This window comes from Triplophysa dalaica, chromosome 2 (assembly GCF_015846415.1).
Source record: "Triplophysa dalaica isolate WHDGS20190420 chromosome 2, ASM1584641v1, whole genome shotgun sequence".
NCBI lineage: Eukaryota > Metazoa > Chordata > Actinopteri > Cypriniformes > Nemacheilidae > Triplophysa > Triplophysa dalaica.
In genome coordinates this window covers 227,153-250,446 of record NC_079543.1, presented here as the reverse complement: position 1 = coordinate 250,446, position 23,294 = coordinate 227,153, and the positions used below count along the sequence as shown (strand labels likewise).

Here is a 23,294-nt window from a genome sequence, read left to right as displayed (position 1 = left end):
CGTTCATCCATAGTTTTAGCTTCGCAAGTTCCGACTCACCGTTGGCTACCGTTTCTTTGCACTAATGAGACAGAGAGAGAGAGAGAGAGAGAGAGAGACAGCGAGAAAGAAGTTAAAGCAGTTATAAGAGAGACGTCAATGACAAGCAGCTCAAAATGGGCTTCCATTCAGCTCAAAATGCATTTCCAACAAACTAGCACTTACAACAGGGACTGGATCAGGTGGCGAGCAGCCTGAAGTGAAGCAGAGACAAAAGAGAAATCTGTCAGGGGAAGGCCACTCATACACTGCATAGGTTCACATGGATTTTTCTTTTATTGCTTTTGCCCTTTCGGTTAAAAAATAAAACTGACAGGGCTTTTTTAATTCCCCATCTTCGAATATCAGAGAACTTTCGCTCATGCCATACCGTCTGGTGGTGATTCCCGAAGAATGTCTATGCTGGATTTCAGCTCCTCCTGTAGTCCGGAGGGGAGTAGCGCCAAAGCAATCTCTAGGCCTTGGAGTCTGTTTAAACAAGCCAAAGAATTTCAATTGTCAAGCCCCTTTTCACAGACTGCAGGAAAGCGTAACAAGCAAACGGGAATCGAATCACTCACACTGCATCGTAAGAGTCACAGCTGATGTTGGTGGGGATCACCACAAGAAGCGAAGGCTGGAAGCTGGCCAGCAGCACCACGAGATTGACTTGGAACCACAGCTTATAGTCGCTGGTTTGGAAGGTGGAGAACTCGGAAGCCAGAGCCGTCAACGTCATATTCAGCATTGTGTCTCGGACAGCTGTGCTTTTGATGTAGGTGACGTTTTCCTGGTGGCGAGGGGAACAGAGATGCTTTAGAACCACACAAGGAAGTTCCGGCATAGCTTGCTCGTTCAAAAATATTTACTGGCACACTAAAGCGGAAGACTAAAAACAACGCACCTCCTTGGTGACTTCCACGAACGCCTCAAAGAACTGTTTGAGCTGCGTGTCGTCGGTGGTTTCAAGGATGCTGCCTAGCACCTCCTTCACCACGGCCTCATTTTCCAGGGCACCCGTGGACGGATCCAACAGCAGCTCCGCTTTCTGGCCAAGTGAGAGGGACTCCAGAGATGCCAGCTAAAGTGAACACAAACCCCACCACCAAAGACGCAGTACATGACTTTGGGTGCTCTGCTCCCCGGCACTCGGTGAGCTCGGGTTGCAGTGCAGCCCAAGGGCAGGAGACTATAGCACAACAGCAATGTAAAAAAGGATGTGCGCATTTTACCACTGTGACGTTCAAGTCCTTAAGGTCAGAGTAACTGGCCGCCGTCGAGAAACGACCCAGGTTGATGTTCAGCCATTGGGCATCCCTTTGAGCGTTCTGTCCGCAAGCTGTTTTCAAAGAAAGGTCAGGAGGCAGGTTATGATACCGGACACACAGCTACTTGCAAATGACGCATGCTGTTCCTGCGACGGAGAAGCACGGGAACAACAGTTACCTGGCGTGTTGAATTGGGTGGCAAAATCCTTGAGGTACTCCACCAGAACCTGGGTTATTTCATGGATCCTGAGAGCCGTCATTTCTGACAACACCATGCCCAGTCCTTTGACGCTGCAACAGAAAGGCAGAGAGGGTGATGAGGGTCACGTGTTGGCAGAGTTCTGCGCCCTCCCTGAATCCAAGGCGGCAGAGGCACTCACATCACGCGGTAGTTGGTGCAGTTTATGTCAGCTGTGACTGTAACTAGCATGTCCGCGGTGAAACTGGAGAGGATTGGGGTGAGCTTCAGGGTGAACCACACGACCCAGTCTTCGGTCACAAACTCCTGGAATAGCGGTCGGACGATACCATAGGTCCGGTTCATCATCACGTCTCTCACAGCAGTGGGGATAGCGGAGGACACCTGCGGAGACACAACCCGAGGAGCGTGAAAGGCACTTCAATCACACCAGGTACGTGGGGCTGACCTGCGTGGCTTCCGCACGGCCAGGCATCTAAACAATCCATGGACTTGCCTCAGGAGCTGCAGCCAGCGTCGTCAGGAACTCGTCCACGTTCTGGAAAGCGTGACCAACCTCCAGCCGGTCGAACACGGCGTTGATCTGATCCGTGTTGTTCAGAGCGCCCGAGCTCCGTGTGAGTTCAGCTACTTGGGTGGGAGTCAGCAGATCCAAAGATCCAAACTGAAAGACAGCAATCAGCGAGGTTATCACCGATGAACATCAAACCAGCGACTGCTCGATTGACCGCCCGCACGGGCAGCTGAGGCAAGTTACTCACGCTGGAGAAATTTCCATTTAGAGTCCGCAGATCCTCCAAGGTGGCATATTTGGAGAATTTGCCAAAGTTCTGCTCAAGCCAGTCGGCGCTGCTTGCGGTTTGGGAAAGACAGCCAGCATCTAGGTTGCGCACACAGCATCAAGGAAACTCATCAGAACCCAACTGAATTGTGAGCCAGCTGAAATAGCTGGGACCAGCCCAGTTGCTAAAGCATGCCTAAAGCAGATGTCCGTTCAAGACAGTGGTGCGACTTCACATACCTGCTAGGTCACCCCTGGAGAGGAAGGGAACGATGAATTTGTTGACGACCGCCTTCCTCAGCTCCACTCCCATGAGCAATGATTGCGCGCCGAGAGCATCCACCCTAAATCAAGCAAGATCAGCGAGCGTTAGGGATTGCCACACTTTACACGGCCAAACACCCTCTCCTGTTTCTCACGGCACTCGGTGCACTTACACGACTTGGTAGGTGTCACAAGTGAAGTTCTTGGAGCTAAGGCAGGAAAGAAGGTCCCCAGAGATTGCTGGCAGGAGCGGCCGGAGCTTTTCCGTGAACCAGCCGTCAACGAAGTCTGCGTCTGACAGCTGCGCGACGTCAAAGTCGTAGACCATCACCTCTCCGATGGCGTCCAGAGCGTGAGTCGCAGACTGCGTTATGGCGAAGGTCTGTTACGGGAGTGGGACATGCCATTAGAAAGTTGCAATGCAGCGCTTTATTAGCTGTTCCAGAAAATGGGCGTGTGGCCTACCTTGTTGGAGTTCGTGGACAGAGCGTCTCCAAGCACTCCTTTAGATTTCTTGAAGAAAAGTTTCCACATCTCCACCGGGTAGTGCTTGCTACCCACCAGCTCGCAGGACAACAGCGTGGCAAGGTCGGCGGAGGACAGCGTCATAGCCTTGAAAGGAGAGGACACATTTGGCCAGTTAGAGGAATAAAATGTCTGACTGGGAATCACGTGTCACGGCAAATAGAGAACTTTGGCGTGCAAATTAACACTTACCGAGGAACAGGCATACTTAGGGATAGGCAATGCACAGGGATCACCGCCAGACACAGTTGGACCGCTGCAAATTGCAAAAGCACATTCTTTCATTTCAAAAGCCAGTTCTGTAGCCAACCTCTGTTTCCGTTTAACACTTAATACAATACTCACCCTTGCAACCCTTTACACAGACTCTCTTCTGCAAAACAAGGAAAAACAATGAGACACACAACCTATAGCTAGCTGAAATGTTTTGAAAACTTCATAAGATTCCGTTCATCCATAGTTTTAGCTTCGCAAGTTCCGACTCACCGTTGGCTACCGTTTCTTTGCACTAATGAGACAGAGAGAGAGAGAGAGAGAGAGAGAGAGACAGCGAGAAAGAAGTTAAAGCAGTTATAAGAGAGACGTCAATGACAAGCAGCTCAAAATGGGCTTCCATTCAGCTCAAAATGCATTTCCAACAAACTAGCACTTACAACAGGGACTGGATCAGGTGGCGAGCAGCCTGAAGTGAAGCAGAGACAAAAGAGAAATCTGTCAGGGGAAGGCCACTCATACACTGCATAGGTTCACATGGATTTTTCTTTTATTGCTTTTGCCCTTTCGGTTAAAAAATAAAACTGACAGGGCTTTTTTAATTCCCCATCTTCGAATATCAGAGAACTTTCGCTCATGCCATACCGTCTGGTGGTGATTCCCGAAGAATGTCTATGCTGGATTTCAGCTCCTCCTGTAGTCCGGAGGGGAGTAGCGCCAAAGCAATCTCTAGGCCTTGGAGTCTGTTTAAACAAGCCAAAGAATTTCAATTGTCAAGCCCCTTTTCACAGACTGCAGGAAAGCGTAACAAGCAAACGGGAATCGAATCACTCACACTGCATCGTAAGAGTCACAGCTGATGTTGGTGGGGATCACCACAAGAAGCGAAGGCTGGAAGCTGGCCAGCAGCACCACGAGATTGACTTGGAACCACAGCTTATAGTCGCTGGTTTGGAAGGTGGAGAACTCGGAAGCCAGAGCCGTCAACGTCATATTCAGCATTGTGTCTCGGACAGCTGTGCTTTTGATGTAGGTGACGTTTTCCTGGTGGCGAGGGGAACAGAGATGCTTTAGAACCACACAAGGAAGTTCCGGCATGGCTTGCTCGTTCAAAAATATTTACTGGCACACTAAAGCGGAAGACTAAAAACAACGCACCTCCTTGGTGACTTCCACGAACGCCTCAAAGAACTGTTTGAGCTGCGTGTCGTCGGTGGTTTCAAGGATGCTGCCTAGCACCTCCTTCACCACGGCCTCATTTTCCAGGGCACCCGTGGACGGATCCAACAGCAGCTCCGCTTTCTGGCCAAGTGAGAGGGACTCCAGAGATGCCAGCTAAAGTGAACACAAACCCCACCACCAAAGACGCAGTACATGACTTTGGGTGCTCTGCTCCCCGGCACTCGGTGAGCTCGGGTTGCAGTGCAGCCCAAGGGCAGGAGACTATAGCACAACAGCAATGTAAAAAAGGATGTGCGCATTTTACCAATGTGACGTTCAAGTCCTTAAGGTCAGAGTAACTGGCCGCCGTCGAGAAACGACCCAGGTTGATGTTCAGCCATTGGGCATCCCTTTGAGCGTTCTGTCCGCAAGCTGTTTTCAAAGAAAGGTCAGGAGGCAGGTTATGATACCGGACACACAGCTACTTGCAAATGACGCATGCTGTTCCTGCGACGGAGAAGCACGGGAACAACAGTTACCTGGCGTGTTGAATTGGGTGGCAAAATCCTTGAGGTACTCCACCAGAACCTGGGTTATTTCATGGATCCTGAGAGCCGTCATTTCTGACAACACCATGCCCAGTCCTTTGACGCTGCAACAGAAAGGCAGAGAGGGTGATGAGGGTCACGTGTTGGCAGAGTTCTGCGCCCTCCCTGAATCCAAGGCGGCAGAGGCACTCACATCACGCGGTAGTTGGTGCAGTTTATGTCAGCTGTGACTGTAACTAGCATGTCCGCGGTGAAACTGGAGAGGATTGGGGTGAGCTTCAGGGTGAACCACACGACCCAGTCTTCGGTCACAAACTCCTGGAATAGCGGTCGGACGATACCATAGGTCCGGTTCATCATCACGTCTCTCACAGCAGTGGGGATAGCGGAGGACACCTGCGGAGACACAACCCGAGGAGCGTGAAAGGCACTTCAATCACACCAGGTACGTGGGGCTGACCTGCGTGGCTTCCGCACGGCCAGGCATCTAAACAATCCATGGACTTGCCTCAGGAGCTGCAGCCAGCGTCGTCAGGAACTCGTCCACGTTCTGGAAAGCGTGACCAACCTCCAGCCGGTCGAACACGGCGTTGATCTGATCCGTGTTGTTCAGAGCGCCCGAGCTCCGTGTGAGTTCAGCTACTTGGGTGGGAGTCAGCAGATCCAAAGATCCAAACTGAAAGACAGCAATCAGCGAGGTTATCACCGATGAACATCAAACCAGCGACTGCTCGATTGACCACCCGCACGGGCAGCTGAGGCAAGTTACTCACGCTGGAGAAATTTCCATTTAGAGTCCGCAGATCCTCCAAGGTGGCATATTTGGAGAATTTGCCAAAGTTCTGCTCAAGCCAGTCGGCGCTGCTTGCGGTTTGGGAAAGACAGCCAGCATCTAGGTTGCGCACACAGCATCAAGGAAACTCATCAGAACCCAACTGAATTGTGAGCCAGCTGAAATAGCTGGGACCAGCCCAGTTGCTAAAGCATGCCTAAAGCAGATGTCCGTTCAAGACAGTGGTGCGACTTCACATACCTGCTAGGTCACCCCTGGAGAGGAAGGGAACGATGAATTTGTTGACGACCGCCTTCCTCAGCTCCACTCCCATGAGCAATGATTGCGCGCCGAGAGCATCCACCCTAAATCAAGCAAGATCAGCGAGCGTTAGGGATTGCCACACTTTACACGGCCAAACACCCTCTCCTGTTTCTCACGGCACTCGGTGCACTTACACGACTTGGTAGGTGTCACAAGTGAAGTTCTTGGAGCTAAGGCAGGAAAGAAGGTCCCCAGAGATTGCTGGCAGGAGCGGCCGGAGCTTTTCCGTGAACCAGCCGTCAACGAAGTCTGCGTCTGACAGCTGCGCGACGTCAAAGTCGTAGACCATCACCTCTCCGATGGCGTCCAGAGCGTGAGTCGCAGACTGCGTTATGGCGAAGGTCTGTTACGGGAGTGGGACATGCCATTAGAAAGTTGCAATGCAGCGCTTTATTAGCTGTTCCAGAAAATGGGCGTGTGGCCTACCTTGTTGGAGTTCGTGGACAGAGCGTCTCCAAGCACTCCTTTAGATTTCTTGAAGAAAAGTTTCCACATCTCCACCGGGTAGTGCTTGCTACCCACCAGCTCGCAGGACAACAGCGTGGCAAGGTCGGCGGAGGACAGCGTCATAGCCTTGAAAGGAGAGGACACATTTGGCCAGTTAGAGGAATAAAATGTCTGACTGGGAATCACGTGTCACGGCAAATAGAGAACTTTGGCGTGCAAATTAACACTTACCGAGGAACAGGCATACTTAGGGATAGGCAATGCACAGGGATCACCTCCAGACACAGTTGGACCGCTGCAAATTGCAAAAGCACATTCTTTCATTTCAAAAGCCAGTTCTGTAGCCAACCTCTGTTTCCGTTTAACACTAAATACAATACTCACCCTTGCAACCCTTTACACAGACTCTCTTCTGCAAAACAAGGAAAAACAATGAGACACACAACCTATAGCTAGCTGAAATGTTTTGAAAACTTCATAAGATTCCGTTCATCCATAGTTTTAGCTTCGCAAGTTCCGACTCACCGTTGGCTACCGTTTCTTTGCACTAATGAGACAGAGAGAGAGAGAGAGAGAGAGAGAGAGACAGCGAGAAAGAAGTTAAAGCAGTTATAAGAGAGGCGTCAATGACAAGCAGCTCAAAATGGGCTTCCATTCAGCTCAAAATGCATTTCCAACAAACTAGCACTTACAACAGGGACTGGATCAGGTGGCGAGCAGCCTGAAGTGAAGCAGAGACAAAAGAGAAATCTGTCAGGGGAAGGCCACTCATACACTGCATAGGTTCACATGGATTTTTCTTTTATTGCTTTTGCCCTTTCGGTTAAAAAATAAAACTGACAGGGCTTTTTTAATTCCCCATCTTCGAATATCAGAGAACTTTCGCTCATGCCATACCGTCTGGTGGTGATTCCCGAAGAATGTCTATGCTGGATTTCAGCTCCTCCTGTAGTCCGGAGGGGAGTAGCGCCAAAGCAATCTCTAGGCCTTGGAGTCTGTTTAAACAAGCCAAAGAATTTCAATTGTCAAGCCCCTTTTCACAGACTGCAGGAAAGCGTAACAAGCAAACGGGAATCGAATCACTCACACTGCATCGTAAGAGTCACAGCTGATGTTGGTGGGGATCACCACAAGAAGCGAAGGCTGGAAGCTGGCCAGCAGCACCACGAGATTGACTTGGAACCACAGCTTATAGTCGCTGGTTTGGAAGGTGGAGAACTCGGAAGCCAGAGCCGTCAACGTCATATTCAGCATTGTGTCTCGGACAGCTGTGCTTTTGATGTAGGTGACGTTTTCCTGGTGGCGAGGGGAACAGAGATGCTTTAGAACCACACAAGGAAGTTCCGGCATAGCTTGCTCGTTCAAAAATATTTACTGGCACACTAAAGCGGAAGACTAAAAACAACGCACCTCCTTGGTGACTTCCACGAACGCCTCAAAGAACTGTTTGAGCTGCGTGTCGTCGGTGGTTTCAAGGATGCTGCCTAGCACCTCCTTCACCACGGCCTCATTTTCCAGGGCACCCGTGGACGGATCCAACAGCAGCTCCGCTTTCTGGCCAAGTGAGAGGGACTCCAGAGATGCCAGCTAAAGTGAACACAAACCCCACCACCAAAGACGCAGTACATGACTTTGGGTGCTCTGCTCCCCGGCACTCGGTGAGCTCGGGTTGCAGTGCAGCCCAAGGGCAGGAGACTATAGCACAACAGCAATGTAAAAAAGGATGTGCGCATTTTACCACTGTGACGTTCAAGTCCTTAAGGTCAGAGTAACTGGCCGCCGTCGAGAAACGACCCAGGTTGATGTTCAGCCATTGGGCATCCCTTTGAGCGTTCTGTCCGCAAGCTGTTTTCAAAGAAAGGTCAGGAGGCAGGTTATGATACCGGACACACAGCTACTTGCAAATGACGCATGCTGTTCCTGCGACGGAGAAGCACGGGAACAACAGTTACCTGGCGTGTTGAATTGGGTGGCAAAATCCTTGAGGTACTCCACCAGAACCTGGGTTATTTCATGGATCCTGAGAGCCGTCATTTCTGACAACACCATGCCCAGTCCTTTGACGCTGCAACAGAAAGGCAGAGAGGGTGATGAGGGTCACGTGTTGGCAGAGTTCTGCGCCCTCCCTGAATCCAAGGCGGCAGAGGCACTCACATCACGCGGTAGTTGGTGCAGTTTATGTCAGCTGTGACTGTAACTAGCATGTCCGCGGTGAAACTGGAGAGGATTGGGGTGAGCTTCAGGGTGAACCACACGACCCAGTCTTCGGTCACAAACTCCTGGAATAGCGGTCGGACGATACCATAGGTCCGGTTCATCATCACGTCTCTCACAGCAGTGGGGATAGCGGAGGACACCTGCGGAGACACAACCCGAGGAGCGTGAAAGGCACTTCAATCACACCAGGTACGTGGGGCTGACCTGCGTGGCTTCCGCACGGCCAGGCATCTAAACAATCCATGGACTTGCCTCAGGAGCTGCAGCCAGCGTCGTCAGGAACTCGTCCACGTTCTGGAAAGCGTGACCAACCTCCAGCCGGTCGAACACGGCGTTGATCTGATCCGTGTTGTTCAGAGCGCCCGAGCTCCGTGTGAGTTCAGCTACTTGGGTGGGAGTCAGCAGATCCAAAGATCCAAACTGAAAGACAGCAATCAGCGAGGTTATCACCGATGAACATCAAACCAGCGACTGCTCGATTGACCACCCGCACGGGCAGCTGAGGCAAGTTACTCACGCTGGAGAAATTTCCATTTAGAGTCCGCAGATCCTCCAAGGTGGCATATTTGGAGAATTTGCCAAAGTTCTGCTCAAGCCAGTCGGCGCTGCTTGCGGTTTGGGAAAGACAGCCAGCATCTAGGTTGCGCACACAGCATCAAGGAAACTCATCAGAACCCAACTGAATTGTGAGCCAGCTGAAATAGCTGGGACCAGCCCAGTTGCTAAAGCATGCCTAAAGCAGATGTCCGTTCAAGACAGTGGTGCGACTTCACATACCTGCTAGGTCACCCCTGGAGAGGAAGGGAACGATGAATTTGTTGACGACCGCCTTCCTCAGCTCCACTCCCATGAGCAATGATTGCGCGCCGAGAGCATCCACCCTAAATCAAGCAAGATCAGCGAGCGTTAGGGATTGCCACACTTTACACGGCCAAACACCCTCTCCTGTTTCTCACGGCACTCGGTGCACTTACACGACTTGGTAGGTGTCACAAGTGAAGTTCTTGGAGCTAAGGCAGGAAAGAAGGTCCCCAGAGATTGCTGGCAGGAGCGGCCGGAGCTTTTCCGTGAACCAGCCGTCAACGAAGTCTGCGTCTGACAGCTGCGCGACGTCAAAGTCGTAGACCATCACCTCTCCGATGGCATCCAGAGCGTGAGTCGCAGACTGCGTTATGGCGAAGGTCTGTTACGGGAGTGGGACATGCCATTAGAAAGTTGCAATGCAGCGCTTTATTAGCTGTTCCAGAAAATGGGCGTGTGGCCTACCTTGTTGGAGTTCGTGGACAGAGCGTCTCCAAGCACTCCTTTAGATTTCTTGAAGAAAAGTTTCCACATCTCCACCGGGTAGTGCTTGCTACCCACCAGCTCGCAGGACAACAGCGTGGCAAGGTCGGCGGAGGACAGCGTCATAGCCTTGAAAGGAGAGGACACATTTGGCCAGTTAGAGGAATAAAATGTCTGACTGGGAATCACGTGTCACGGCAAATAGAGAACTTTGGCGTGCAAATTAACACTTACCGAGGAACAGGCATACTTAGGGATAGGCAATGCACAGGGATCACCTCCAGACACAGTTGGACCGCTGCAAATTGCAAAAGCACATTCTTTCATTTCAAAAGCCAGTTCTGTAGCCAACCTCTGTTTCCGTTTAACACTAAATACAATACTCACCCTTGCAACCCTTTACACACACTCTCTTCTGCAAAACAAGGAAAAACAATGAGACACACAACCTATAGCTAGCTGAAATGTTTTGAAAACTTCATAAGATTCCGTTCATCCATAGTTTTAGCTTCGCAAGTTCCGACTCACCGTTGGCTACCGTTTCTTTGCACTAATGAGACAGAGAGAGAGAGAGAGAGAGAGAGAGAGAGAGACAGCGAGAAAGAAGTTAAAGCAGTTATAAGAGAGACGTCAATGACAAGCAGCTCAAAATGGGCTTCCATTCAGCTCAAAATGCATTTCCAACAAACTAGCACTTACAACAGGGACTGGATCAGGTGGCGAGCAGCCTGAAGTGAAGCAGAGACAAAAGAGAAATCTGTCAGGGGAAGGCCACTCATACACTGCATAGGTTCACATGGATTTTTCTTTTATTGCTTTTGCCCTTTCGGTTAAAAAATAAAACTGACAGGGCTTTTTTAATTCCCCATCTTCGAATATCAGAGAACTTTCGCTCATGCCATACCGTCTGGTGGTGATTCCCGAAGAATGTCTATGCTGGATTTCAGCTCCTCCTGTAGTCCGGAGGGGAGTAGCGCCAAAGCAATCTCTAGGCCTTGGAGTCTGTTTAAACAAGCCAAAGAATTTCAATTGTCAAGCCCCTTTTCACAGACTGCAGGAAAGCGTAACAAGCAAACGGGAATCGAATCACTCACACTGCATCGTAAGAGTCACAGCTGATGTTGGTGGGGATCACCACAAGAAGCGAAGGCTGGAAGCTGGCCAGCAGCACCACGAGATTGACTTGGAACCACAGCTTATAGTCGCTGGTTTGGAAGGTGGAGAACTCGGAAGCCAGAGCCGTCAACGTCATATTCAGCATTGTGTCTCGGACAGCTGTGCTTTTGATGTAGGTGACGTTTTCCTGGTGGCGAGGGGAACAGAGATGCTTTAGAACCACACAAGGAAGTTCCGGCATAGCTTGCTCGTTCAAAAATATTTACTGGCACACTAAAGCGGAAGACTAAAAACAACGCACCTCCTTGGTGACTTCCACGAACGCCTCAAAGAACTGTTTGAGCTGCGTGTCGTCGGTGGTTTCAAGGATGCTGCCTAGCACCTCCTTCACCACGGCCTCATTTTCCAGGGCACCCGTGGACGGATCCAACAGCAGCTCCGCTTTCTGGCCAAGTGAGAGGGACTCCAGAGATGGCAGCTAAAGTGAACACAAACCCCACCACCAAAGACGCAGTACATGACTTTGGGTGCTCTGCTCCCCGGCACTCGGTGAGCTCGGGTTGCAGTGCAGCCCAAGGGCAGGAGACTATAGCACAACAGCAATGTAAAAAAGGATGTGCGCATTTTACCACTGTGACGTTCAAGTCCTTAAGGTCAGAGTAACTGGCCGCCGTCGAGAAACGACCCAGGTTGATGTTCAGCCATTGGGCATCCCTTTGAGCGTTCTGTCCGCAAGCTGTTTTCAAAGAAAGGTCAAGAGGCAGGTTATGATACCGGACACACAGCTACTTGCAAATGACGCATGCTGTTCCTGCGACGGAGAAGCACGGGAACAACAGTTACCTGGCGTGTTGAATTGGGTGGCAAAATCCTTGAGGTACTCCACCAGAACCTGGGTTATTTCATGGATCCTGAGAGCCGTCATTTCTGACAACACCATGCCCAGTCCTTTGACGCTGCAACAGAAAGGCAGAGAGGGTGATGAGGGTCACGTGTTGGCAGAGTTCTGCGCCCTCCCTGAATCCAAGGCGGCAGAGGCACTCACATCACGCGGTAGTTGGTGCAGTTTATGTCAGCTGTGACTGTAACTAGCATGTCCGCGGTGAAACTGGAGAGGATTGGGGTGAGCTTCAGGGTGAACCACACGACCCAGTCTTCGGTCACAAACTCCTGGAATAGCGGTCGGACGATACCATAGGTCCGGTTCATCATCACGTCTCTCACAGCAGTGGGGATAGCGGAGGACACCTGCGGAGACACAACCCGAGGAGCGTGAAAGGCACTTCAATCACACCAGGTACGTGGGGCTGACCTGCGTGGCTTCCGCACGGCCAGGCATCTAAACAATCCATGGACTTGCCTCAGGAGCTGCAGCCAGCGTCGTCAGGAACTCGTCCACGTTCTGGAAAGCGTGACCAACCTCCAGCCGGTCGAACACGGCGTTGATCTGATCCGTGTTGTTCAGAGCGCCCGAGCTCCGTGTGAGTTCAGCTACTTGGGTGGGAGTCAGCAGATCCAAAGATCCAAACTGAAAGACAGCAATCAGCGAGGTTATCACCGATGAACATCAAACCAGCGACTGCTCGATTGACCGCCCGCACGGGCAGCTGAGGCAAGTTACTCACACTGGAGAAATTTCCATTTAGAGTCCGCAGATCCTCCAAGGTGGCATATTTGGAGAATTTGCCAAAGTTCTGCTCAAGCCAGTCGGCGCTGATTGCGGTTTGGGAAAGACAGCCAGCATCTAGGGGGCACACATTAAGGAAGCTCATCACAACATCACTGAATGTTGTCTAATTGAAAGGTCATCAATACATTGCAATCATGTTATATTCTTAAATGTTTTAAAAGACAGATTTCAGTTATGTAAGTTTGTACAGTACCTGAGAGCTCTCTTGAGAGAAATGACCGAATGAAGTTTGAATAAATATAGGGTTTTATTGTTTCATTAACCACATGTACTTGTTGATTAAGAGTTTGAACTCTGTAAAAGAAATCACAATAAATAGTTTTAGTGATCAGCCACAATTTCAACATGTTGGTGTAGAAGTACAGTAAACTATGTCATACATTTTCTGGTAGGTGACACATGAAAAGTTGATCTTGCTCATGTTAGATAAGAACTCTTTCGTGATGTACGGGAGGATTGGGACCAGTCTGACACACAACCATGACTGAACAAATTCTACATTCTGTGCATTGTCCACAGTCAATGTGTGCAAAGCTCCAAAGCTTTTTGCAATATTCTCTATCGAAGAAGCACCCTGAAACAGAAATCATTCATCATTCATATTGCTTTTCATTTATTTAAATTACTGATTATTTAATACTCAGATAAAAGATGTATTATTACTAATCATTCAGGCTGTAAAGTCAGTTGCACATTGCACCCAAAGTTTGCAGTGGTCACTTGTTCTGTCTCCACCAAATCAGTTGTGAAAATTTAAGTTTTCAGATATTGTAAGAATGAAAGCAAATTTCACATAAATCAAAAAATAAAATCGACTTAAATAAAACAACATTTAAATAATACAAAAAAAGTTAAATGAAATTAGAAAAGCAAAGCAGGCAGGTTGAATCAGGCAGAAGGTAAAAAAAAGGTCTTAAATGTGTTTTTCTTACAAGATGAACTAGGACATTTAGTGTTGATGTAATGATCTTTCCAAGCTCATATGGAAGCACATGAAGTTTCTCTTGAGGGAAACTAGCATTGTTGGTTGATACACATTGTAGCTGATGTGTAGCATTATCCACTGCATTTAGAATCTAGGTGTAAAAAAACACAAATGAAGCAAAACAATTGAAATGCTGAAAAAGAGGTGTGTATGAAGGCTTGATTACGGTCTCTTTCCTTAGACAAATTTTTTTCAAGGCAGATTAAGTGTGATGTAAATAAAGGAGAGATTGTAAAATATTAAGTTTAACCATTTAATTGACTCCACAAGCAGACTTCCTTGTGAGGTGGGAAGTTTGTAACACTACAAAGCATTGTTGTTATAGGTGTACATGTGCATATACATTTGCCACCAAGAAAGGTGTGGTATCTGGCAAATATTTCTGAAAACTGAAAGAAGTTGAATATGAACTATTTCTCTTATCAACCTTCAACCTCATCAAAACACCATACCCAGCATTGGCTGTTTTTTCAACAGCGACAGTTCTGTTAAACACAACGTGAACACTTTAAACGACAATTCACCAAAACATCAATAACTCCAGAGATCCAAAAAGTGATCATACAAATGCAGATTCAACAATCAATTCCTGGAAATGTAAAGATTCAATAAGCGATTCTAACAGAGGGTTTGCGCTTCGTCTTCCTCAAGTTTACATCAAACAACTGTTTTTTTCTCATTAAAGCGCCGTGCGGTCATAAAAGCCTTATTCCAAAGCACATTCTGAGAGTCCGTCAGTTTAGCCGTCTAAATCGCAACGCTGTATAAACTAATTGCGTTTTACTACACAGTAAGGAATCATGTTGGAATTGACGCTGGAAAATTTGTTGGATAAAACTTGTCAGTGGGCTGCACTAGTGGACACCTTGTAGTGATTGACGACTTCTGCAGGAGGATCAGCGCTGGGAAACACGAAGAGTCCCATATTGTGTTCGACTTCTTGATAGCAAAAACCGCGAGAGCGAACCGCCGGATATCGTCAGTCAAGTCAGGGGCTTGTTCAAGCTCAAACCGGTGCGCAACGTCTTGCTATGGCAGCTGAGAAGCCCGTTCTTTGTGTTCTATTGGAAGTATTTTCGGAGCCTGGTGAAATCAGTATAGATACGTGTTGAATACTGCAAAATACATCTCTTGTTATATCTTTAAACGTTGCGTATACCGAGCTGCAGCATACACATTGTAAACGATGTAAACGACTTTACATGGACACATTGTGTGAGCTAATACCGCGTGGGTCGATATGATCGAACTAATGTTCTTGACACACCCACCAAACAAGAGAAAAACTACCTCCTCAAACCCTGTTGCACACCGTTGCAACCGTTTCCAAGAAACATGTCGTTCAACCCGGTCGTGAGCACCGGTTTAAGCTTGAACATGCCCAAGATGTATTGCGTTCGGGACAACTTTATATTCTTTATCTAGATATTTAACTCAAAGCAGCATCGCATATGCTATATTTACTTAAAAGAAGAACAGCCTCGCCTTTAGATCAGTTTACTTTATTTAAATATAATTTGACTGCTTTTGTGATATTAAGTTTACAAATGATTTTAAACGCTTCAGCGGAATGCATCGGATTCTTCCTCGGTCAGATACTGGAGTCAAGCCATCTGCGGTTCGGATAAGTGCGGTCACGCTATCTACGCTTTAAAATAAAGTGCGCATCCAGACGGGGTTTTACGGTAAAGAATGTGTGAATATTCGCATTTTTTGTTGTTTGCCTATGCATTCAGAGCACTTAGATACGGAAACGGTTTATGGCCTTTCATATATGATGTGACGTCAGGCTTAACAAGCAGATAGGAGTGTTCAATTTTTCTTTATTTTACTATAAGATATATTTTCATATTTAGTCATTTGGCAGACGCTTGACTTACAGTGCACTTATTACAGGGACAATCCCCCTGGAGCAACATGGAGTAAAGTGTCCTGCTCAAGGACACACTGGTGGTGGCTGCTGGGATCAAACCAGCAACCTTTTGATTTACCAGTTCAGTGGTTAACCCACTAGACCACCATCTCAACATGTGTTTAAGTCTTTAAGATATTAGATAATATTAGAGAAGATAATGATTTAGTGGGAAAGTTTTCTTTTCATTTAGAATCATGTTCAGTGTCAAATTACAATAAACATTGTATTAAATACACATATTTGAAGATTTTAATATGAGGCTTTTAGGCTGTTTACCTGTTTCTTTGTTTTAATAATTGCACCCCAAAGTCACAACCAATACTAACTTACAGAGATATTTGAAAACTTCATAAAAATATAAAATCAAATTGTTTTCTGCAAACTCCACCAGATTCTTGTTCTACATTTCCCTTAGTACCACTGTGGTGATTTTTGGGTTATTTTACTGTTTCATTGTGTAAAAATCACACCCAAAAGTTACAAACCAATACTAACTTACTAACTATACTAATACTGACGATGCTGTGTCAGTTACACTTTTTGTGATTGAAAGAGTCACTCAGGGAAAGACTTAAACATATATTTACTTATTCACAATCATTTAGGGTAAAGTATTACTTGAAATGACCAAGTATTATGTCCGTGAGAGAAGACTTTGGTGTGCAATTTTTACACAATGAAACAGTAAAATAACACAAAAATCACAGCAGTGGTACTAAGGGAGATGTAGAACAAGAATCTGCTGGAGTTTGAAGAAAACAATTTGATTTTCTATTTTTATGAAGTTTTCAAATATGTCAGTATAGAGAGACCCAATTTTTTATTTGGAGTGCAATTATTGAAGAATGAAACAGGTAAACAGCATGAAAACTTCATATCAAAATCTTCAATTGTGTATAATTTTATTCAAAATCTGTTGTAATTTGACACTGAAAATGATTCTGAATTAAAAGAAAACTTTCCCACTAAATGATTATCTTATCGTAAAATAAAGAAAAATTTAACACTCCTATCTGCTTGTTAAGCCTGACGTCACGTCATATATGAAAGGCCATAAACCGTTTCCGTATCCAAGTGCTCTGAATGCATAGGCAAACAACATAAAAATGCGAAAATTCACGAATTCTTTACTGTAAAACGACGATCCTAACCGATCGTTACCGTAAAACCCCGTTTGGACGCGCGCTTTATTTTAAAGTGTAGAAAGCGTGACCGGACCTATCCGAAGCGCAAAAGGCGTGACTCCAGTGGCCAGACTAATGGTGAGAAGTACATCATTTATACAAAAATACAAACGATGTTAACTTCATTCAGTTGATTGTTACACAATCGGTTATCAGAGATATAAACATACACACACAAAAGTTAAGTAAAGAGACGACTCACCAGAGAAGTGAAGTTCTTTAGGTTGTTAGTGTCGCAGTAGCCTGTTGTTCTGAAGTAGCAAAACACCATATATAACAAATATCACTGTTTTTTATTGCTGATTATTCATTTGGAACAATTAAAGCACTCACACATTGGTCAGACTGCATGATCCTGTTTCAGGAGAAAGATTTACTCAATTATTAGTTGGTATTTATTTACCTCTTCATGTGAACAGTTCTTTCCCTAAACTGGTATTGTCTTACATCACTTACTTTGACGCATGCATATGGGAAGATCATTGATAAATAATGTTAGTTTTACTTCAAAAATCTCATTTGACTTTACCTATCCACAAGTGGGCAGAACATATAGAGAACTATCACTGAGCACACAAACCAAATGTGCTGTAAAAATGTCTAATGTACATTCACATTGTTTTTTTGTGCTTTTATCTAGAGAGACTTGTCTTGTTTATCATGAGAGAAGATTACTGAGCACATTTCACAATGATGTTCCTGACTTTGTCACATTTCAAGTTTTGATGAAGTGAAAAATCTCACCGTTTGCATGTGTTGAATTGCACTGAAAATGCAAAACAGAACAAGTTACAAATATTGTTTGTCATTTTATTCATGTTTCATATTAGAACATTGCCGGAAGTGGGATGTTCGAAGAGTTTCCAAGGAGGCAGTCTCCTTGGCTTAAGTAAAGTCAAACGTTCATATTTTAAGGCCTTTGTTATTTAAACAAGCAATTCCGATGGATCTCTTACCTCTGTGGTGCTCTGGGACAAAGATGTCGCTGTTGAGAAGAAAAGTTCATAGTGCTTATCAATATAAATGTACAGAAAGCAAATTAGGTTTGCATTAATGTTCCATAATCTGGGTTAATATGTATTTCTCAAGTGTTTTTGGTGTGTGTGTCTTTGTGTGCGCGTTTTTATTTGGTAACTGTGTAACTGTTTGTGTACGGTGTGTACTGGTATGGCTGTACTTGTACAATGGCCAAAAATCTCAGATAAACACATTTGTACATAAACGAAGAAATAGCATCTGAGGAAATTTGAAGGTGTAAAGGTCATTAAAGAGTATTTAAGGTATCTACTAATAGAGTTACATCTTCCAAGGTTAGGGTTGTGTTTCTGATTGCATTTGTACATTGTAACTTACTCATCCAGAAATAAGAGGTGGCTTTTATATTCGATGTTGCTGTTGCTGCCTCGAGTCTGGTAGAGGAAGTTGCATCCACACTAGTCGCAAATTCTTGCGTTGTATCTACAGTCATTTGTGTTAAATGAGCAGCGGTAGTCTTTGTCTCTTCTTGCGTTGTGACGACAGTTATTGGTGTTAAATGAGCAGCGGTAGTGTCCGTCTCTTCTTGTGTTGTATTGACTGTTATTGGTGTTAAATGAGCAGCGGTAGTGTCCGTCTCTTCTTGTGTTGTATCTACAGTTATTGGTGTTAAATGAGCAGAGGTAGTCTCTGTCTCTTCTTGCGTTGTGACGACAGTTATTGGTGTTAAAGGAGCAGCAGTAGTGACTGTCTCTTCCTGCGTTGTATCGACAGTTATTGGTGTTAAAGGAGCAGCGGTAGTCTCTGTCTCTTCTTGTGTTGTATTGACTGTTATTGGTGTTAAATGAGCAGAGGTAGTGTCTGTCTCTTCTTGTGTTGTGACGACAGTTATTGGTGTTAAATGAGCAGAGGTAGTGTCTGTCCCTTCTTGTGTTGTGACTACAGTTATTGGTGTTAAATGAGCAGAGGTAGTGTCTGTCTCTTCTTGTGTTGTATCGACAGTTATTGGTGTTAAATGAGCAGAGGTAGTGTCCGTCTCTTCTTGTGTTGTATCGACAGTTATTGGTGTTAAATGAGCAGAGGTAGTGTCTGTCTCTTCTTGTGTTGAATCTACAGTTATTGGTGTTAAATGAGTAGCGGTAGTGTCCGTCTCTTCTTGTGTTGTGACTACAGTTATTGGTGTTAAATGAGCAGAGGTAGTGTCTGTCTCTTCTTGCGTTGTGACGACAGTTATTGGTGTTAAATGAGCAGAGGTAGTGTCCGTCTCTTCTTGTGTTGTATCGACAGTTATTGGTGTTAAAGGAGCAGCGGTAGTGTCTGTCTCTTCTTGCGTTGTATCGACAGTTATTTGTGTTAAAGGAGCAGCGGTAGTGTCTGTCTCTTCTTGTGTTGTATCGACAGTTATTGGTGTTAAATGAGCAGCGGTAGTCTGTGTCTCTTCTTGTGTTGTATCGACAGTTATTGGTGTTAAATGAGCAGCGGTAGTCTGTGTCTCTTCTTGTGTTGTATCGACAGTTATTGGTGTTAAATGAGCAGCGGTAGTCTGTGTCTCTTCTTGTGTTGTATCGACAGTTATTGGTGTTAAATGAGCAGCGGTAGTCTGTGTCTCTTCTTGTGTTGTATCGACAGTTATTGGTGTTAAAGGAGCAGTGTTAGTCTCTGTCTCTTTTTGCGTTGTGACTACAGTTATTGGTGTTAAATGAGCAGAGGTAGTCTCTGTCTCTTCTTGTGTTGTATCGACAGTTATTGGTGTTAAATGAGCAGCGGTAGTGACTGTCTCTTCTTGTGTTGTATCGACAGTTATTGGTGTTAAATGAGCAGTGTTAGTCTCTGTCTCTTTTTGCGTTGTGACTACAGTTATTGGTGTTAAATGAGCAGCGGTAGTGACTGTCTCTTCTTGTGTTGTATCTACAGTTATTGGTGTTAAATGAGCAGTGTTAGTCTCTGTCTCTTTTTGCGTTGTGACTACAGTTATTGGTGTTAAATGAGCAGCGGTAGTGACTGTCTCTTCTTGTGTTGTATTGACTGTTATTGGTGTTAAATGAGCAGAGGTAGTGTCTGTCTCTTCTTGTGTTGTATCGACAGTTATTGGTGTTAAATGAGCAGAGGTAGTGTCTGTCTCTTCTTGTGTTGTATCTACAGTTATTGGTGTTAAATGAGCAGAGGTAGTGTCTGTCATTTCTTGTGTTGTATCGACTGTTATTGGTGTTAAATGAGCAGAGGTAGTGTCTGTCTCTTCTTGTGTTGTATCTACAGTTATTGGTGTTAAATGAGCAGTGGTAGTGACTGTCTCTTCTTGTGTTGTATCGACTGTTATTGGTGTTAAATGAGCAGAGGTAGTGTCTGTCTCTTCTTGTGTAGTATCTACAGTTATTGGTGTTAAATGAGCAGAGGTAGTGTCTGTCTCTTCTTGTGTTGTATTGACTGTTATTGGTGTTAAATGAGCAGCAGTAGTGACTTTCTCTTCTTGCGTTGTATCGACAGTTATTGGTGTTAAATGAGCAGAGGTAGTGTCTGTCTCTTCTTGTGTTGTATTGACTGTTATTGGTGTTAAATGAGCAGCAGTAGTGACTTTCTCTTCTTGCGTTGTATCGACTGTTATTGGTGTTAAATGAGCAGCAGTAGTGACTTTCTCTTCTTGTGTTGTATTGACTGTTATTGGTGTTAAATGAGCAGCGGTAGTGTCTGTCTCTTCTTGTGTTGTATCGACTGTTATTGGTGTTAAATGAGCAGAGGTAGTGTCTGTCTCTTCTTGTGTTGTATCTACAGTTATTGGTGTTAAAGGAGCAGTGTTACTCTCTGTCTCTTCTTGTGTTGTATCGACTGTTATTGGTGTTAAATGAGCAGAGGTAGTGTCCGTCTCTTCTTGTGTTGTATCGACTGTTATTGGTGTTAAATGAGCAGCAGTAGTGACTTTCTCTTCTTGCGTTGTATCGACAGTTATTGGTGTTAAATGAGCAGAGGTAGTGTCTGTCTCTTCTTGTGTTGTATCGACTGTTATTGGTGTTAAATGAGCAGAGGTAGTGTCCGTCTCTTCTTGTGTTGTATCGACAGTTATTGGTGTTAAAGGAGCAGTGTTAGTCTCTGTCTCTTCTTGTGTTGTATCGACAGTTATTGGTGTTAAAGGAGCAGTGTTAGTCTCTGTCTCTTCTTGTGTTGTATCGACTGTTATTGGTGTTAAATGAGCAGAGGTAGTGTCCGTCTCTTCTTGTGTTGTATCGACTGTTATTGGTGTTAAATGAGCAGAGGTAGTGTCTGTCTCTTCTTGTGTTGTATCGACTGTTATTGGTGTTAAATGAGCAGAGGTAGTGTCTGTCTCTTCTTGTGTTGTATCGACTGTTATTGGTGTTAAATGAGCAGAGGTAGTGTCTGTCTCTTCTTGTGTAGTATCTACAGTTATTGGAGTTAAATGAGCAGAGGTAGTGTCTGTCTCTTCTTGTGTTGTATTGACTGTTATTGGTGTTAAATGAGCAGCAGTAGTGACTTTCTCTTCTTGCGTTGTATCGACAGTTATTGGTGTTAAATGAGCAGAGGTAGTGTCTGTCTCTTCTTGTGTTGTATCGACTGTTATTGGTGTTAAATGAGCAGAGGTAGTGTCTGTCTCTTCTTGTGTTGTATCGACTGTTATTGGTGTTAAATGAGCAGAGGTAGTGTCTGTCTCTTCTTGTGTTGTATCTACAGTTATTGGTGTTAAAGGAGCAGAGGTAGTGTCCGTCTCTTCTTGTGTTGTATCTACAGTTATTGGTGTTAAATGAGCAGAGGTAGTGTCTGTCTCTTCTTGTGTTGTATCTACAGTTATTGGTGTTAAATGAGCAGAGGTAGTGTCTGTCTCTTCTTGTGTTGTATCTACAGTTATTGGTGTTAAATGAGCAGAGGTAGTGTCTGTCTCTTCTTGTGTTGTATCTACAGTTATTGGTGTTAAATGAGCAGAGGTAGTGTCTGTCTCTTCTTGTGTAGTATCTACAGTTATTGGTGTTAAAGGAGCAGCAGTAGTGATTTTCTCTTCTTGCGTTGTATCAACAGTTATTGGTGTTAAATGAGCAGAGGTAGTGTCTGTCTCTTCTTGTGTTGTATCGACTGTTATTGGTGTTAAATGAGCAGAGGTAGTGTCTGTCTTTTCTTGTGTTGTATCAACTGTTATTGGTGTTAAATGAGCAGAGGTAGTGTCTGTCTCTTCTTGTGTAGTATCTACAGTTATTGGTGTTAAAGGAGCAGCGGTAGTCTCTGTCTCTTCTTGCGTTGTATCAACAGTTATTGGTGTTAAATGAGCAGAGGTAGTGTCTGTCTCTTCTTGTGTTGTATCGACTGTTATTGGTGTTAAATGAGCAGAGGTAGTGTCTGTCTCTTCTTGTGTTGTATCGACAGTTATTGGTGTTAAATGAGCAGAGGTAGTGTCTGTCTCTTCTTGCGTTGTGACGACAGTTATTGGTGTTAAAGGAGCAGCGGTAGTCTCTGTCTCTTCTTGTGTTGTATCGACAGTTATTGTTGTTAAATGAGCAGAGGTAGTGTCTGTCTCTTCTTGTGTTGTATCGACAGTTATTGGTGTTAAATGAGCAGAGGTAGTGTCTGTCTCTTCTTGTGTTGTATCGACAGTTATTGGTGTTAAATGAGCAGCGGTAGTGTCTGTCTCTTCTTGTGTTGTATCGACAGTTATTGGTGTTAAATGAGCAGAGGTAGTGTCCGTCTCTTCTTGTGTTGTATCTACAGTTATTGGTGTTACATGATCAGAGGTAGTGTCTGTCTCTTCTTGTGTTGTATCGACAGTTATTGGTGTTAAATGAGCAGAGGTAGTGTCTGTCTCTTCTTGTGTTGTATCGACAGTTATTGGTGTTAAATGAGCAGAGGTAGTGTCCGTCTCTTCTTGTGTTGTATCGACAGTTATTGGTGTTAAATGAGCAGAGGTAGTGTCTGTCTCTTCTTGTGTTGTATCTACAGTTATTGGTGTTAAATGAGCAGAGGTAGTGTCTGTCTCTTCTTGTGTTGTATCTACAGTTATTGGTGTTACATGAGCAGAGGAAGTGTCTGTCTCTTCTTGTGTTGTATCGACAGTTATTGGTGTTAAATGAGCAGTGTTAGTCTCTGTCTCTTCTTGTGTTGTATCGACTGTTATTGGTGTTAAATGAGCAGAGGTAGTGTCTGTCTCTTCTTGTGTTGTATCGACAGTTATTGGTGTTAAATGAGCAGAGGTAGTGTCTGTCTCTTCTTGCGTTGTGACGACAGTTATTGGTGTTAAAGGAGCAGCGGTAGTCTCTGTCTCTTCTTGTGTTGTATCGACAGTTATTGGTGTTAAATGAGCAGAGGTAGTGTCTGTCTCTTCTTGTGTTGTATCGACAGTTATTGGTGTTAAATGAGCAGAGGTAGTGTCTGTCTCTTCTTGTGTTGTATCGACAGTTATTGGTGTTAAATGA

At 45.3% G+C, this 23,294-nt stretch overlaps 1 protein-coding gene across 1 annotated transcript in view; it reads right to left on the bottom strand.

Moving 5' to 3' along the window:
• Positions 1–23,294, bottom strand: part of LOC130435436 (uncharacterized) — an 86,279-nt gene that overhangs the window by 32,226 nt on the left and 30,759 nt on the right. Inside the window, exons 2-63 of the mRNA XM_056766086.1 lie at positions 17,868–17,896; positions 17,656–17,677; positions 17,245–17,266; positions 17,114–17,162; positions 13,760–13,903; positions 13,208–13,401; positions 13,021–13,121; positions 12,763–12,881; positions 12,498–12,665; positions 12,183–12,385; positions 11,981–12,093; positions 11,767–11,873; positions 11,439–11,615; positions 11,116–11,324; positions 10,926–11,023; positions 10,721–10,749; positions 10,550–10,571; positions 10,409–10,436; positions 10,256–10,319; positions 10,004–10,150; positions 9,712–9,920; positions 9,515–9,618; positions 9,255–9,373; positions 8,990–9,157; positions 8,675–8,877; positions 8,473–8,585; positions 8,259–8,365; positions 7,931–8,107; positions 7,608–7,816; positions 7,418–7,515; positions 7,213–7,241; positions 7,046–7,067; positions 6,905–6,932; positions 6,752–6,815; positions 6,500–6,646; positions 6,208–6,416; positions 6,011–6,114; positions 5,751–5,869; positions 5,486–5,653; positions 5,171–5,373; positions 4,969–5,081; positions 4,755–4,861; positions 4,427–4,603; positions 4,104–4,312; positions 3,914–4,011; positions 3,709–3,737; positions 3,542–3,563; positions 3,401–3,428; positions 3,248–3,311; positions 2,996–3,142; positions 2,704–2,912; positions 2,507–2,610; positions 2,247–2,365; positions 1,982–2,149; positions 1,667–1,869; positions 1,465–1,577; positions 1,251–1,357; positions 923–1,099; positions 600–808; positions 410–507; positions 205–233; positions 40–61 (exon numbers count right to left, since the gene is read on the bottom strand). Coding sequence (XP_056622064.1) covers positions 40–61; positions 205–233; positions 410–507; positions 600–808; positions 923–1,099; positions 1,251–1,357; positions 1,465–1,577; positions 1,667–1,869; positions 1,982–2,149; positions 2,247–2,365; positions 2,507–2,610; positions 2,704–2,912; positions 2,996–3,142; positions 3,248–3,311; positions 3,401–3,428; positions 3,542–3,563; positions 3,709–3,737; positions 3,914–4,011; positions 4,104–4,312; positions 4,427–4,603; positions 4,755–4,861; positions 4,969–5,081; positions 5,171–5,373; positions 5,486–5,653; positions 5,751–5,869; positions 6,011–6,114; positions 6,208–6,416; positions 6,500–6,646; positions 6,752–6,815; positions 6,905–6,932; positions 7,046–7,067; positions 7,213–7,241; positions 7,418–7,515; positions 7,608–7,816; positions 7,931–8,107; positions 8,259–8,365; positions 8,473–8,585; positions 8,675–8,877; positions 8,990–9,157; positions 9,255–9,373; positions 9,515–9,618; positions 9,712–9,920; positions 10,004–10,150; positions 10,256–10,319; positions 10,409–10,436; positions 10,550–10,571; positions 10,721–10,749; positions 10,926–11,023; positions 11,116–11,324; positions 11,439–11,615; positions 11,767–11,873; positions 11,981–12,093; positions 12,183–12,385; positions 12,498–12,665; positions 12,763–12,881; positions 13,021–13,121; positions 13,208–13,401; positions 13,760–13,903; positions 17,114–17,162; positions 17,245–17,266; positions 17,656–17,677; positions 17,868–17,896 — 7,197 coding nt within the window. The remainder of the gene's footprint in view (positions 1–39; positions 62–204; positions 234–409; positions 508–599; positions 809–922; positions 1,100–1,250; positions 1,358–1,464; positions 1,578–1,666; positions 1,870–1,981; positions 2,150–2,246; positions 2,366–2,506; positions 2,611–2,703; positions 2,913–2,995; positions 3,143–3,247; positions 3,312–3,400; positions 3,429–3,541; positions 3,564–3,708; positions 3,738–3,913; positions 4,012–4,103; positions 4,313–4,426; positions 4,604–4,754; positions 4,862–4,968; positions 5,082–5,170; positions 5,374–5,485; positions 5,654–5,750; positions 5,870–6,010; positions 6,115–6,207; positions 6,417–6,499; positions 6,647–6,751; positions 6,816–6,904; positions 6,933–7,045; positions 7,068–7,212; positions 7,242–7,417; positions 7,516–7,607; positions 7,817–7,930; positions 8,108–8,258; positions 8,366–8,472; positions 8,586–8,674; positions 8,878–8,989; positions 9,158–9,254; positions 9,374–9,514; positions 9,619–9,711; positions 9,921–10,003; positions 10,151–10,255; positions 10,320–10,408; positions 10,437–10,549; positions 10,572–10,720; positions 10,750–10,925; positions 11,024–11,115; positions 11,325–11,438; positions 11,616–11,766; positions 11,874–11,980; positions 12,094–12,182; positions 12,386–12,497; positions 12,666–12,762; positions 12,882–13,020; positions 13,122–13,207; positions 13,402–13,759; positions 13,904–17,113; positions 17,163–17,244; positions 17,267–17,655; positions 17,678–17,867; positions 17,897–23,294) is intronic.